Source organism: Colossoma macropomum, unplaced genomic scaffold (genome assembly GCF_904425465.1).
Source record: "Colossoma macropomum unplaced genomic scaffold, Colossoma_macropomum, whole genome shotgun sequence".
In the NCBI taxonomy this organism is placed as follows: Eukaryota; Metazoa; Chordata; class Actinopteri; order Characiformes; family Serrasalmidae; genus Colossoma; species Colossoma macropomum.
The window spans coordinates 12,621,997-12,636,867 of record NW_023494786.1 but is presented as its reverse complement, the minus strand read 5'-3'; the positions used below and the strand labels follow the sequence as shown (position 1 = coordinate 12,636,867).

The following is a 14,871-nucleotide window of genomic DNA, read 5'->3' as shown; positions in this document are numbered from 1 at the left end:
CACCAGAAGTCTCAAATTCAAATAAACTAATCATGTAGTCTTTTCGAAGGAGGGCCTGTAGAAAAATACTTACCTTATATTTTTCATAACCCAAATATGCACTCATTTACCACATCTTTGTCAATGCTCAGCCAGTTTACTTGCTTATTATTCTATTTTTATTCATGACATGTCTAAGGCAGTGTTTTTTTGTTTCTTTTGGCCTACTGAGCATAGGGCAGGCTTCTTTTGTCCTGTTTTTTGTTCTTTGTTGGGGTTCGTGTTCGAGTTTAGATTTTGTTAGTTTTGGTGCCTAATCTGACGAAGTTCGGGTGGCTCATGTGAATGTCTTTATTCCCTAAACTTTAATACAGATTATTTTGTGTAGTTTTTATTCGTCACGGTGTTGAGCCAGTCATGACATCAATATATGGAGTCCAATAAACAGTGTTCAGAAAACTTCACACAGAACAGCAGACTGGCATGGGACTCTTATTATGACAGCAGTGGTGTTTCTGCTCAATGCAGGTGAAGTTTTTGCAAGTGTAGTGCTGCGAATGAGAGCAGTTAATTCTGCATTCTCAGTAGATTTGTTTCATAATTCGGTTCATTTCTTAATTCTGACATGCTGTAATTACCGCTGTGAGATAAATGAATCAGCCAGGTGGAAGACCAGCAGCTTGTACTTTGAGACCCCTGATGCAGAGAAAGGACTGTTTTTTGTTTAAAGGTTTTGTTGATATTCAATAATGTGTAACGAACACTGGCTGAAACTTTACCCCTAGGTTAGTGTTTCTAACGTATCAACAACCCAAAGTTAAGGGCCTTTTGGCTCCAGCAAGTCTGGAGTTGAGGTGTAAATCTGTCGGCTTAACACCCCCCAACCCCAGACTCAGTCAGATTTACAGCCGAATCAAGAACCAGCTCCCCTCTCCCTTGACCTAGAGGGCAACAGGACAACGCCTCCCTGGGATATTGGCCACATGGCCCTCCAAAGTCCTGTGGACAACTTTATCTTAAGTAACAGAAAGTACATTTCTAAGGTATATGTCCACTTCAAACTGCAATCATTCATTAGAACTCTTTTTAACTAAACTAGACATACCAAAAACTGAACTCGTACGACTTTGGGCGGCAAAATTCCAATGTTCTGAATTCCCTAGGGATCTCAAGCATGGACCCACAGCACCCCCAAGGGGTGAAACTGCAAATTACCACATTACCACCGTAAGGACTTGTGCTTATAAGGAACACGAGAAACTTCTTGCTTTGTCTGCTTGATTATCAACATTTATATAATCTGTAAGCAATACTACTTGTTGTATTAATCTTGTTGTTGGGTAGTACCTAAATATTACCGGTATCTTTTTCTACTATTAAGCGCTAGAAATACGTAGAGTATAACTTTGATAACAGTCAGACCCAACCATTGAATTGCTATGAGTTTAGACCATTGACCAATATGTATCCTGAATGTGGTTTTCTTTTCTTTTCTTCCTTTGTTCCTTTCCTTTTATTGTCGATTTTATTTTTCATGCATTGGGTCATGTTCAGATACGATAGTACCTGTGTTCTTTGACATGTTGTGTATCAGGTAACAAGGCTTACACTCTCTCTTAGAAACATGCCTGAATATCCTAGTTGTTCATTCCTTGATTTTGAAAGTTAAACCAATTTGATGATATAGAAATGTTTCTTTTTCTTTGTTTAAACTAGCTGAAACAAAGGAGGCAGTGATTCTGGGGAAGGCATTCCTAAATTATGCACAACCAATCAGAGTTGGAAACAATGAGTAGCTAGTAACCTTAGGTGAGGAGAACCTATCAGCACTCTGGCTCCACCTCCAAAGGGTAGGGCCTCCAGCCGAGCAAAACCAGAGTGCACCGCAAATTTGGGTAGAGATTCCTGCGTTCGGAACAAAGAATAGCTAAGTTTCTAAGTTTGTGCTGGCCTTGGTCAGAAAGGCAGGTCAGAAGTATTAGAACGCTAAATTTTCAGATCTGAAACCTTTGTTTGTTTTGTAACTTGCCTGTTCGTCTACACACCTTAAGTTTAAACCACCCTCAGAGAAGGAAGGTGGATATTTCTTGTCTGGCCCGGGAGAATATATCCATAACTTTCGAGTCTGCTAAAGAGAGGTAGTTAGTTAAATTAGTAACACCAGCCTCAGAACCCTGATTGCAACCTGAACCTCGCCAGCGGAGTGGGAGCAGTTCTGACGCCACAGAGACCCAGCATTGCACCCAGAGCCACGCACTGATCTGTGAACAGATTGACCATCGAAAGGCTGCCCAAGCTCCACCGTCAGACGGCCACGAGACGCCTCCGCCCAATCACTGACGGAAAGGCGCGTGTCTGCACGGAGATGCAGCATCCACGGCCAGTGAGGAGAGGAACCACCGCGTGAGCTCCAGCTTTCGGTCGAGTCTGTCCTGAGACGACCCTGCCTGAAGTCAGCCCCCGACTCCAACGTAAGCTGGCTCCATCAATTTGCAGTCAGGGCCCTGACGCCAATTTATTTAATAAGAGAACTTTTATAGGTACATCCAGCTATCACTTTGTTTTGTTTGGTTTTCTGGTTTTATTTTCTATTGTTTATCATTGAATGTAGTCCAAAAGTAGTTTGATATTTAGCCAATAAATTCCCTTTTCTGAAGCATCCTTGATGCGAGTGTTTTTCTCTCTTGCCCTGATCTGTAGACTTCAAATAAATCCGGGTTACCTCACACCCTCACATAAGGTTCTAGCAATAATAATGTTAAAAATTGCAAAACCCGTTACAAATGCTAAAGCAAAGTTCAGTTTCCAGTTTTCTTAGATGGAGAATTTGCACTTGGCTGGTTTCGACAACAATGTCTGAGTTCACCTTTCCACAAGACAGAGACAAGACAGAGACACAATGTTGTCAAGACCAAGACAAGACTGACTTCATTTACACTCTCAAGACCAGACTTGTGTACCACAACGCTAGTGTAGAGTATCCTACCCTGGCAAATGCTGTTAAATGTCAACATATTAACATGTCATGTCAACAAAGTCATTCTCTACACTGAAATTAGTTTGAAAATTGGGTGGAATTCCCCTTTATTTGATAGAGGTTTCTGCTACATCACTAACACATGCCTAGTAGTATACCATAGTGTGAGAGATAAAGACAAAAGCTGCACATTTCAGTTGCTGAATTGTAATTTGAAAGTTAAAGTTGACTTCTGTTGCATTTTTCAAATCTGCAACATTCAAGTTCATCTTTTCCTTCAAGCCAATGTTTCCCAGCTTCCGTTCTGTTGTCTGTCTGCACTGCACAGTTCATTGTTTTCTCTGCACCTGAGCCACATGACTAGCTAATGATCAAGTCCTTCAGAAGACGAATCTGGAGGGTAAAAGAAGAAAACACTACACTGTGCAGAGCAGAAGGTCTACAGGCCTGGAGATGGAAAGAACTCTTATAAAGCATTCTTGCCAGCCTCTTTGTCAAGTAAATTTTAGCTTATTTACCTTAGTCTTTTGAGCTGGAGAACCACATCTGATGAGAGAAAGCAGGGGCAGTTAAGCAGGTTGGAGGCGGAGGAGTAAGAAGTAAGTGCTGACAAAGGGAGCAACTCATGCACATGGAGAACATCCAGCAGGAAAAGCAGCAGCATGTCCAGAATGTGTGGGAAAACAGGAGCAGCTATACACCCCTAAGGATAAGGTTTAGTTTTGACTGCCCATCCCTTTACTCCCTCTGTGTGGCCCACTTTCCTGTTCTATTCGGTCTCTGCGTAATGGTAAAAAAACGCTCTGTACATTTTATTGTGTGGGGTGTTTTTACAGTGCTCAAAACTGATCTGGTAGTTACAGACATACTTGATCAGGAATTTGTCTGTATGATCATTATAAATGATTATTTGTCATTACTCTGGTTAATTGCATGCTAACTGCATCTTAAATTCTTTATCTTTAATTTTGTATGTGTTTATTTGTTTTTATTTTTTAAGCAAACGCTCCCAATTTAAAAAAAAAACATTTGCATAATTCTGTCACTGAGATGTAATCAGTCATTTAGAGTGGTTTCTTTACAGAGATGAGAAATGCTGGCTTAAAAGAAGAGATGAACTTGAATCATGCAAATTACAAAAAAAAATAAAAAATAAACAGAACCCACTTAAACTCTCAAATTTACAAGTTAGCACCTGAAATATGCAGTTTTCGCATTTATCTCTCACACTATGATATACTACTAGGTCAAAGGTTGGCAACCCAAATCATTTTGTCCTTTCAACAGAAATCAAACCACATGGGGATTTGATGTCCATTTTACCATCTTGGCTGTAAATATGTCTCAGTAAATACTAATGTACTAAAACAAGCAGACTTTGCTCTGCTTTAAGCTTTAGCTCAGCTACAGTTGCTTTTCTCCTGCAGGAACTTCTCCTCAAAAGTGCGATAGTTTCTTGTAAAATGTATCTTAACATTCAATTTTTAACGAGGCTGAAGTCGCTTCTCATTCACCAGCTTCTTGTTCGAATTTTCCTGTTCCACCTTAAATGGTGCCTGAGGTGGCAGAGTGTAACTGCTGCACCATTTAAGGTGGAACAGGAAAATTCGAACAAGACAGTTTGACATTTTTTCAGTGTAACTGCAAAACTGCAGTGTAAACATATCAGGAAACCAGCTGGAGTACTTTTTACTGTCTTTTCGTTAGCTATTAGCTAGGCGAGATTTCTGTCTGCGTTGCTATGTGACCAGCAGTCTGCGTGCCAATTTTCAGGGTTAAAGGTTGGTGAATTAGCATTAACTCCAGCATTTAAGACCATTTATTGTTAAAACTGTGCTAGAATGATCAGCAGAGCTTTATTCTACTACAAACTTACCTAAAAGTATAATCCTGCCACCACAGGCCAGTAAAAGAGCCACATGTTGCCGACCCCTGTATTAGGTGTACAGTGATGCAGCAGCAATCTCTTATAATTAAAGCGTAAATTCACTCAATTTTCAAAAAATCTGTATAATTCAATCTTAGAGATGTAAACAAAGTCATTCAGAGTGTTTTGATGTGAAATAGTTCATTGCAGAAAAACGTACAGACTCAAATTTCTTTATAGTGGTGGTGATGTCACAAAACTTTCTCATAAAATTTTCATAAAACAATGCCTCAAGGCATCAAGCTTTGTGTTTATAATCATTTGGTGTGACTGTAAAAGGGTTGGGACACTAAAACTGATCACCAAATAAAATAAGAGACTAAAATAAAGGGCAGTTATTTCAGTTTCTGTTTTATGTTTGTGATTCACTCTTGAAACCATCACTTACTTTGCACAAACCTCAATCTTCAGTTCCTCCTCACCAACACTCTGTTTTTCAGGCACTTTCGTTGTAATCTCAAACCTGGGTAAAACTAAAAGTCCAAATCGATTTAGTATTGCAGACAATTGCACAGCTTACCTCATTGTCAGTAGAAAAAATAATGTAATGCTGTCACTTACCATACTTGTTCACTTTAAAGTTATGTGTGATTGACCTATCCCCAATGTTAGCCTTCAGTTTATACAGGCCCTCAGGAGCTTCAGGATTCAGCTTGTGTGAAAGCTGCACTATCAGGCCTGTTGAGGACATATTTGTCCACTGACCGATCCTGTTACCATTATTATCCTGTTTGGTTCCATAAAAGATTTAGTTTATTTAATTGCAATGACAGTATGAAAGAAGCACTGAACAAGGGTTAGGAAATTTGTAATACAATGTGTGGATCCATCTTACCTCAAGAGTCAGTATGCTGTACTATAAAGGAGAGTAAGACTGAGCATGAGGTTTTTTTTTTTATCCTTTTGAAAAAGAAACTATCAAAACATCTCTAAAATCCTTAAACATAATAAAAAAGAGCAGAACATCTTCAGCACAAAAGAGTGGGTAAAACTTTACTAAAGTGCTTATGAAAATGACATTGTACGATGCTTATGAGCAATTAAATGGAAATACATAATAAACACACAATCACTCTTTCTAAATGTATTGTTCGATTTAATTAAAGATCACAAAATTTCTTCCCTTACCTCTTGTTCAAGTGGGACAAAATCAGCATCCAGAGTGACAACTCTGAAATTCACTGTAAATGGTAAGTAAATGTCAGATTTTAAACTGCACATTGAGTAACAAACATGTTTCCATTAAAGGAATACTCCAGCACTAAAACTTGGACTCTGTCTCTGGGGTGGAGCACTGCACAGCTCCAGCCCTCAGTTCTGCTGCATCTGTAAAATAGTCAGTTTCTAAAAACAATAATTTCAATGTGTCTACCTGTACTAGAAAAGAAAGCCTGTTAACATTAAATACACTAATAGTAAAAGCAATCTGGCAGTTTCTGAATTTATCAGTACAGGTTTACTCCTTCAGGAAAGCTCTCTGTAAATATGTGTATAATTAGCTTTTCCAGGGATGAGGCTAGGATAATGGAGGGAAGAATTTGTGGCAATACGGTGTTAGTGTAGTGGTGTGGAGGGGATTTTTACAAAATCTCCTGATTGAGCATGCATACCAGAAAGCATTAGGGAAGGTGAATGTGACCTCATTTTGGTTACAGTGTTCAAAAGTCTGAAAAAACAAGTTCATTCCTTTGCCAGAGTTTAATCCTACATTCGTACTTGCAGTGACCTTTCGCCTCTTGTCGCCTAAATAGGCCCTTTTCACATTTCCACATTTTTTCTGCTGGAAGTACTGGTTGCAGGGTTACACTGCTTCCACTAAAACAACATTAATAGTGATGGTCTTTGTGGAAACTGTCTACAGTGGCATTATGGAGCATGACGACGCCCTGTCGGTATGTGTGCATGTTTAGCTTTTTGCCAACTAGTTCAGTGTTAACAAGCTGATTCAACATCTCCAGCTATCATGGCTCAATTTGGTTATAGTTATTTCCAACAATTATTTTTTTTTCACTCTGTAGCGTTAGCTAACGTTATCGTACCCTGATAGCTGTGAAGGAATTATTCTGCAAAGCATTTACGTTCTTTATTCAGCTTGGACTAAGGCTGGCGTACACCACATGACTTTTAAAATCTTAACAGATTAACGAGGTTAGGCTACAAATAAAAATTTAAACTCTCAGATCTCCTCAGAGATCATATGACACAAACAAAGCTAAACTTACGGGAGCTGATTAAAATGAGGTTGAGAAACACTGATATTAATATGAGAGTTGGAGAAATATTTCACTACAAACTGGCAGCTGACTTGAAATTGTAAAGAGAGCGTCTTGACTTCTGGATCCATACATTATAAACATGATAACAACTCTTATCTTCCTGTGTTTTACACGCAGCTGCTCTGTCTCTGCGCTCCGCTGTTCGAACTCATCTCTTTGCCTGTTTCTCCACTCTTCTAGCTCTCTGATTGGCTGCTGTTTAAATCACTCACTTCATCTTTGACCTTCTCACACTAAAAATAATTCGTAAATATCAAACATGTCTGATAACATCGGAGGACCTCCAGTCACTTCGATCAGAGGGCTAAAGATTCACTTGTTCTTCCTCTCACACTACCAGATCATCCGTGCCGTCAGGCGCTTTTGATCAAGCTCCCAACATGGAAAATCGCTTCAGACTGCAAAAATTTGCCGCAAGGGGTAAACTGGGCATAAAATCGGGCAAAAAATAATGTAGTGTAGGCCCAGCCTAACACATTGTTGTATGTTTGGTGCTCCCCAACAATTCTGAATACACTCTCAAATTTCAACCTGGTAAAATGATACACTTTCCATGCTGAGTTCAAGTGACATGAAGGCCAGTATTTCAGTATATTCGGTTAATAATTATCTGTAAGGAAATAACGGAATTTGTTTAAGTGGGTATTTACGCACTTCCTTTCCTTGTAAGGAAGGGACTATCGCTCATCGCTTGTGGGCGTCTCTGAACTCCAGCTGACCGCTGGTTGGCATTATTTCTCTTACAGGAACCAAAAAGGGGACATAACATTTCACAATATTATAATAGAGCTTCTGCTGTTTTCCGTTTCTAACAACCAACTGATTAGGCAGCTGGTTGTTTTCACAGACACATATCTAGGACCCAGCTTGACATTTTTTTCTCACAAAATTGGTCCCTCCTACTGTATATCTGGAACTTAAAACATGATTGGTTGATTCCTCTGTCACTTCCTAATTATGCTGATGGTTAATCTAACACGTTAGGTCCTCTCTTCAGCTCTTAAAGTTCTAATCAATAAGAGAGCTCACTAAGCTTCATCTACCTAGATACCACAAATCAAAACAATTCTTTACTGGCCAATTTTCCACTTAACATTTGAAGAATTCAAACCTTTTGTTTCCATCCAGAACTTAACACTGAAACAAGGGTAGTACTGTAACATTTATAGAGTTTATAAAACAAGCATGATTCTACAGAATGCAAATGAACTAAAAGTTACAGATATGTATTTTTTAGTTCCAGAAAACATACACCCCTCCCTGCAGGCCTGGAAGGCCCTACGGTGTACCCCTCTGAGATATTCACATTTTCAAATGATCATTCACAAAATTCAGCAACTGCCCAAATGAGTTTCAACTAGGGCTGGGCGATAAAACGATAACAATAAGTATCGCGATAAAACTTTTCCTTGATAGAGCGATAAGACAGGTTCAATACATTTTCGATATAATTCACCATTCTCACACTTCCACGTTTTAGCAAAAGCCTTGTGCCGTTTTCTACTGCAAGGAAAGCGACACTACTCTGCTGTCGCCAGGAGAGGGCGCACTTCCGAATTTTTTGACTTGATTAGAGAGGGAGGGGGCCACGAGTAAAAAAAAAGGGTCGCCAAATATACTTTAGCAACGGCTGAAACGCGGAGTTATACATTCCCTGTTTGAGTGGAGCGACCGACGATCTGTTCTCCTGTGACCGAGTGTGAGTGATGAGGTCAGTGGTGTAACTGTACTGTCCTACAGTGAACTCACCTCTTTCCATGCATCCTAACAACTTTAGCGGTGTTAAATCACGTCTACAACGCCGTGTTACAGCGCCAAACCGTCATATTTTAGTATTAGTGCATTCCTAAGCAACGAAAGTGAAAGAAAGAAGTGGGTTCATGTAAATTACAGCCCTGATTTAAACAAAAGTAAACTGAGGAAGCTGTGAGGCATTGGGAAGCGGGAGAGCGCTATCTTTCCAGGCTAGCTGTTTTTAGCTGCTGGCTAATTGAAGCAGTGCTCCATCACCCCACAGCACGGTTAATTGATGATACGGTAGATCAAACATGACACAAAAGCACCGCTTTCAGTTTAAACATACCTAAAAGGAGAACTCTGTGACTGGTGTGAGAGATTCACACGGCAGATAATGCTTCTGCACAGCGTACGTCAGATATACTGCGGTTCACCCCTTAAACTACTACGATAGCATAGAGAAATCCAGTCGTTGCTAGCTGGTGTCTGAATACTGTGATATGCTCTGACATGGATGTGGTGGGAGTGACCGCAGTGACCTACCGAACCGAGTTGACGTTGTTGAGAAACTAAAGAGTTTAGCACTGTTGTTGGCCACTTGTTTAGCATGTGTAACGGGGTAGCCGAGCGCTCGTCACCAGACAGCTAAAAATAATCTGTTTTCTTTCTTAAACAATGACTATTACAAAAATTGCAGCTGTGCTTTTCCAGCTGATAAAAACAGCTCAGAAACTTTCTCCCACTCTTCCATGACAGATTAGTGAAATGTTTGCCGAGTGTTTATCGTGATCCGGCCATAAGTGATAGTTTAAAACCACAATTAACCACCCAGGAGCAAAATCAGCCTTCAAACGTGAAAGAAATAATGATTCGACATTTACCGCGATATGTATCGATATCGAACGATATGAATTTTGTTTATCGTGATAACGTTTTCGGCCATATCGCCCAGCTCTAGTTTCAACTCAACTACAAGTTATGTGTTCTGTTAAGAGGAAACTCTTCAAAATGATAACCATACAATATGATACAGCTGTAGCAGATAGAGATTACATTGAAAAACGATGGAATACTCTTTTACCAGTGTTCTGAAAGTGTTGAGTCACAGTGCAGAAATTATGAATTACCTGTTTGTCCAGGGTTGTAGATTGGTTTATCAGTCTGAATGAATGTCAGTGGGTTGTAGGATTTAAACATAACTTTTCGTTTCTCTGTCATCTCAAAACTTTCACCTTTGACTTCCACTCTAATCTCCTGCACTGACTGACCTCCAACCTGTGGAGCCTGTAGGAATCATGTTACATGTTGAGATATTTTCCATTTTTAGACATATCAAACACTAATAACACCTAAAAGTAAAAGATGTTTTCTGACCTTAAACTGAGAGCAGCGGTGAAATTCTTCCTCCACTCTCTCCTGTAGAATTATTCTGTTCTGGTTGTCATGAACCAGATAAATGCTCATTCGCAGAGTCTCATTAGGCTTCAGAAGACTCGTACACAGTGTAGCCTCAGATCCAGACTCTATCACTGCAGGAAACGTCACCATGAAATACCTAAAGGTAAAAAGCAGTAACTGACAATTCAGAGATTTAAAGTGAAACATTAAAAGACACCACTGTACAAAAATCTGAGTAAAACTGAGTGCTCAACTAAACCTAGCAATCATTATTATTGCAAAACTGTGGACTGCGTGCCTCAGAGTACACAGAACGCCTAAGTAATCAGGACTATAAGAGGCCCAAGGCAAGAATGTATTTTGAAATTCCCCTTCCAGGTGAACTGGACCAACTCATTTCAGTATTTGTTAACTTAATCTGGTAATGCTTAATCCACAAGCGTTCAGCTGTGGTTTTACCTAAAATTTCAACACACAACAAACAATTTCCAAAACACAAGAGCTCGTAGGCTGCTAACATAACCAAAATACTGACAAAATCACTTACATTATAAACCTATAAAGCCTAAACCTCATAAAAGAGTGTGCTTACTTGACTGAAATAAAACATAGGTGAGGTTACCGCACAGACCAATGCAAAGCTGATGTTATTTTTAAATCTGTTTCTGTCTTTGGAAATAAGTAGAAAGCTGTCAGGGTATTGAGTGTCTTTTATAAGACTCCCCTGGCACATCATCTGAAAATATCTTCAAATTTAGAAACTTTAAATATTGAATGTAAGTTTAACAAGATAATGGAAATAGAAAAAAAATGAAAATCAAACAAAATGTGTGTGTGTGTGTGTGCTATGTAATCAAATGAGCCATATATACAAAATCACAGCATATAAATATTACAATATGCCACAGAAAAGGCTACTACATTTTGCACCAACAGACATCTTTTCAAGATTACTCACAGTCCTGACGTTTGTCCATACACAGAGAGAAAAAGGAAGAAGGCTAACAATAATCCCTCCTGTACAAGAAATCCACGGACCACCATGATGAAGTCTGGTCACCAACACCAGGTTAAGAAGCTTGTCTGCCTTTTTAAAAGGTCATTCAGCCCACAGGAGGTTCTGTCTAAATATTAAATATTTGGACTCATCACCTCATTAATGATTAATCCTTTTGAGCAATATATTTTAGTCACACTGAAAACTGATAGCATGAGCAAAAGCAGTGTCCAAATCAACAGAGGTGGAGCCAGCAAGGGGGTGGGAAGAGGGGGGGGGGTTTGCTGCATAACGAGGAAACCAGGTTGTCATGCCACAACACTCAAACAACCTGGCAAGAAATCATCATTGCTAAAGTGAAAGGAAGGAAAATAAACAAAAAAGAGCTCACTTTACCTGTCACTGCTTTCATTAACTCATTCACTTTTTTTCTTTGAGTCAACGAACACTGACCAAAAGAAAAGTGACCATCAAGCAAGGGGCAGAGAGCATTCAACAGATGATAAAATGACCATACATGTGAACCAGGATGAGAAAACAGAAGACAAAAAGAGAGGCAATGTGATCGTAGGTGAAAATGAAAGATTTGACAATATAAATAAAATATGTTACAACAAAATTTATCTGTCCAGCAAAAATACATTAAGATTAGTTTTTGCGCACATAGTGCGTCATGGTTTATGCACCCTATACAGCAGCCTTTCTGTGAAGCATGCTCACTTAAAAAACAATCGACCTGAATAGATAAGAAAACCTCTGGCTGTCTAAACATCTGCTAAAGGACATGATCTATTAATACGTACCAAATGGCCACGCTAACTGTGCTGCACTTAAAATTGGTAATATAAATACCAATATAAAAATCATTCAACCCACCAAAGTCATTTTTTCATGGCGCATTCTTTACACTTTTTAATCTCCAAAAAAAACATTTCCATAAGGTGTTCATAAGCTTTGACATCTCTTTAACTGTAATCTCTCTAACTGACATCTCTCTAACTGTAATCTCTCTAACTGACATCTCTCTAACTGACATCTCTCTAACTGTAATATTTAACCATTTCTGACGTGCAAACGCTGCCAGCTCATTAATGTTCCTTGGTTTCCGTACCGCCACACCCACCAAAGATTTTCACGATTAATAAAGGCTCAAATCTGAACGGGAGACGTCGGGTTAGTAAAGGTTAGCCGGAATGAACCGATCCTCTAGCAGAGCTACTAACTTAGCCTAAGCTTCCGCGTACGTGGGTTAGTTAGTTAGCTTAGCTAGCGTTAGGTTAGCTAGCTAGCTAGCAACTCTAAACAAGTGTACACACCAGTTTATTACACCAGAAATTCGGCACCGTCCCACTTTAAAAAGGCACTAAAAAGTACCTTTCACATAATTTGTGAGACCAAACAGTCATCTAAAAGAGTTCACTCGCTAGCCTGCCAACATTTTATAAAATGGCTAGCTAACTAACTAACTTTACTGTTAACAAATGATGCTTATTTTCGTTTTGACACACGAACAGTTCAACATTCACAAATTATAGGATTACGTTTGAAGAAATATTCGACTAAAAACAATTGAAAAAAACAACAATTTACTCACCAAATGCGTTTTGACACCTTCAGAAATTTCCAGAAGCGGCTCTAAGCGCGAGTTCCCGCCTCCGCGGTGAAACGTTGGGACTCGGACCTCAATACGGGTAGAATCTGCCCTCCTCAGTACGGGTGCGATCTGTCCGTATGTCTTTTTATGAAAATTGTGAACTTGCACAGTTAAATTGTGTATTTTCTTCATAATATAATGATAAAATTAAAGTTATGTACTGTTTCTTGATTTAAAGTATCTATTATGGTAAAATACTATTTTGGATTTTATAGTGTTTTACTGTTGCTATTTGATAGTTTCTCACTGTAATACAAACTTTTTTACAGCATTGTTAAGTATAGTCTCTGCAGAAGGCAGTAGGGAGGTTGACAAATGGAATAAGGCAAGAAGACTTGGAAAAATGGTCCACCACTATTAAAATGGTGAAAAAAAACCCTGACTGAGGTAGGTCTGTTATAAAGTCTATGAATAAATGTGATCAGGGTCTTTGTGGGATGGGCATAAGGTTACCTGCTGGAGCTTGTCTAGGCAACTTGGCAATACACTATATGGACGAAAGTATTGGGACACCTGTACATTACACCTACAGGAGATTTTTGACATCCCATTCTAAATCCATAGGCATTAATATGGAGTTGGTCCCCACTTTGCAGCTATAACAGCTTTCACTCTTCTGGGAAGGCTTTTGAAGTGTGTCAGTGGGAATTTTTGTCCATTCATCCAGAGCAGCATTGATGTTGGATGAAAGGGCCTGGCTTGCAATCTTCACACAGTATCACAGGCCTACCTAACCAAATGGGGACAGAACATTTATTATGCTGCATTCCTGGGATAATGAAATTTGATTTGTTTTTTTGTGAGCACTGTCACTGTATTATGGCCAATCAAAATCTGCCAAGCTACATGCTATTTTCTCAACCCTCCATTCACTGCTCAGCAACCGCTGCTATGCGCAATTGCTTGACTAGCGTTGGGGCATTGAGGTCTGTGGAAGTTTTAGAATTTAGACTCCCAGATAGTGAAGCATGATTTGTCACAGAATACATTTCCACTGCTTCAGTGTCCAGTGGTGGCGTGCTTTACATCACTCCCCCCTATGCTTGGCATTGTGCAGCTGCTCAGCCATAGAAACCCATTTTGTGAAGCTACTAATGTGCACATCTTTTGCTGATGTTGCTTCCAGAGGCAACATGGAACTCTTTATTGAGTGATTCAACAGAGGATAGGCACTGTGCACTTCAGCACTCGGCGGCCCCACTCTGTGAGTTTGCGTGATCTACCGCTTGGCGGCTAAGCTGTTGTTGCTCCTAGGTGCTTCCATTTCACAATAATAGTACTTACAGTTGACGGCGGCAGGACAGAAATTTCGCAAACTGACTTTTGGCAGAGGTGCCATGTTTAAAGTCACCGAGCTCATCAGTACAATCCATTCTACTGCTAGTGTTAACTGTAAGGCTATGTGCTTAATTTTATCCACCTATTAGCAATAGGTGTAGCTGAAACACCAGACCTCAATAACTAGAAGGGGTGTCCACATACTTTTGCCTATATAGTGTATATGTATACACATGATCAGATTAATGATTGAGTAAAGCCTTTTGGCTACACTGCAGCCTATTATCATAACATAAAATGTGCAGAAGTGGGTTTTCTATAGAGGATTTGCAAAGTGAAAATCGGAACATATTTGTAACATATTTTATGTTATAACATGTAACTTATTTTAGCACATAGATTACCCTTTAAAACGGTTTATAACAGCAGCACATATTTTGTTTGAAGGTCATATTTATTTCAATGAAAAAGAAAACAAACATCTGATTAAGATCAAATAAGATCAGGATAAAACAAGCAACCATGTCTTTTCTGTGTCTCGTACTGTGAGGCTGCAGATCTGAGAGCTCACACACAGGGGAAGGAGTACTCTGTCTCAGACTGGTCACCTGAATGAAAGAGGATGTTCAATCAATAAATGAAAGCAAT

General features: G+C 39.4%; 2 protein-coding genes across 3 annotated transcripts in view; both read right to left on the bottom strand.

The window, feature by feature from the left end:
- The window catches only part of LOC118826946 (alpha-2-macroglobulin-like), a 31,746-nt gene extending 19,696 nt beyond the window's left edge, over nucleotides 1–12,050 (bottom strand). Inside the window, exons 1-7 of the mRNA XM_036598050.1 lie at nucleotides 11,253–12,050; nucleotides 10,271–10,451; nucleotides 10,024–10,180; nucleotides 6,012–6,064; nucleotides 5,719–5,739; nucleotides 5,445–5,610; nucleotides 5,272–5,356 (exon numbers count right to left, since the gene is read on the bottom strand). Coding sequence (XP_036453943.1) covers nucleotides 5,272–5,356; nucleotides 5,445–5,610; nucleotides 5,719–5,739; nucleotides 6,012–6,064; nucleotides 10,024–10,180; nucleotides 10,271–10,451; nucleotides 11,253–11,338 — 749 coding nt within the window. The 5' untranslated portion in view covers nucleotides 11,339–12,050. The remainder of the gene's footprint in view (nucleotides 1–5,271; nucleotides 5,357–5,444; nucleotides 5,611–5,718; nucleotides 5,740–6,011; nucleotides 6,065–10,023; nucleotides 10,181–10,270; nucleotides 10,452–11,252) is intronic.
- Nucleotides 12,051–14,655: 2,605 nt separating this feature from the next.
- Nucleotides 14,656–14,871, bottom strand: part of LOC118826889 (alpha-2-macroglobulin-like) — a 29,674-nt gene continuing 29,458 nt past the window's right edge. For both annotated transcript variants that reach the window (XM_036597940.1, XM_036597950.1), the window contains one exon: nucleotides 14,656–14,831. In XM_036597940.1, coding sequence (XP_036453833.1) covers nucleotides 14,791–14,831 — 41 coding nt within the window. In that variant the 3' untranslated portion in view covers nucleotides 14,656–14,790. The remainder of the gene's footprint in view (nucleotides 14,832–14,871) is intronic.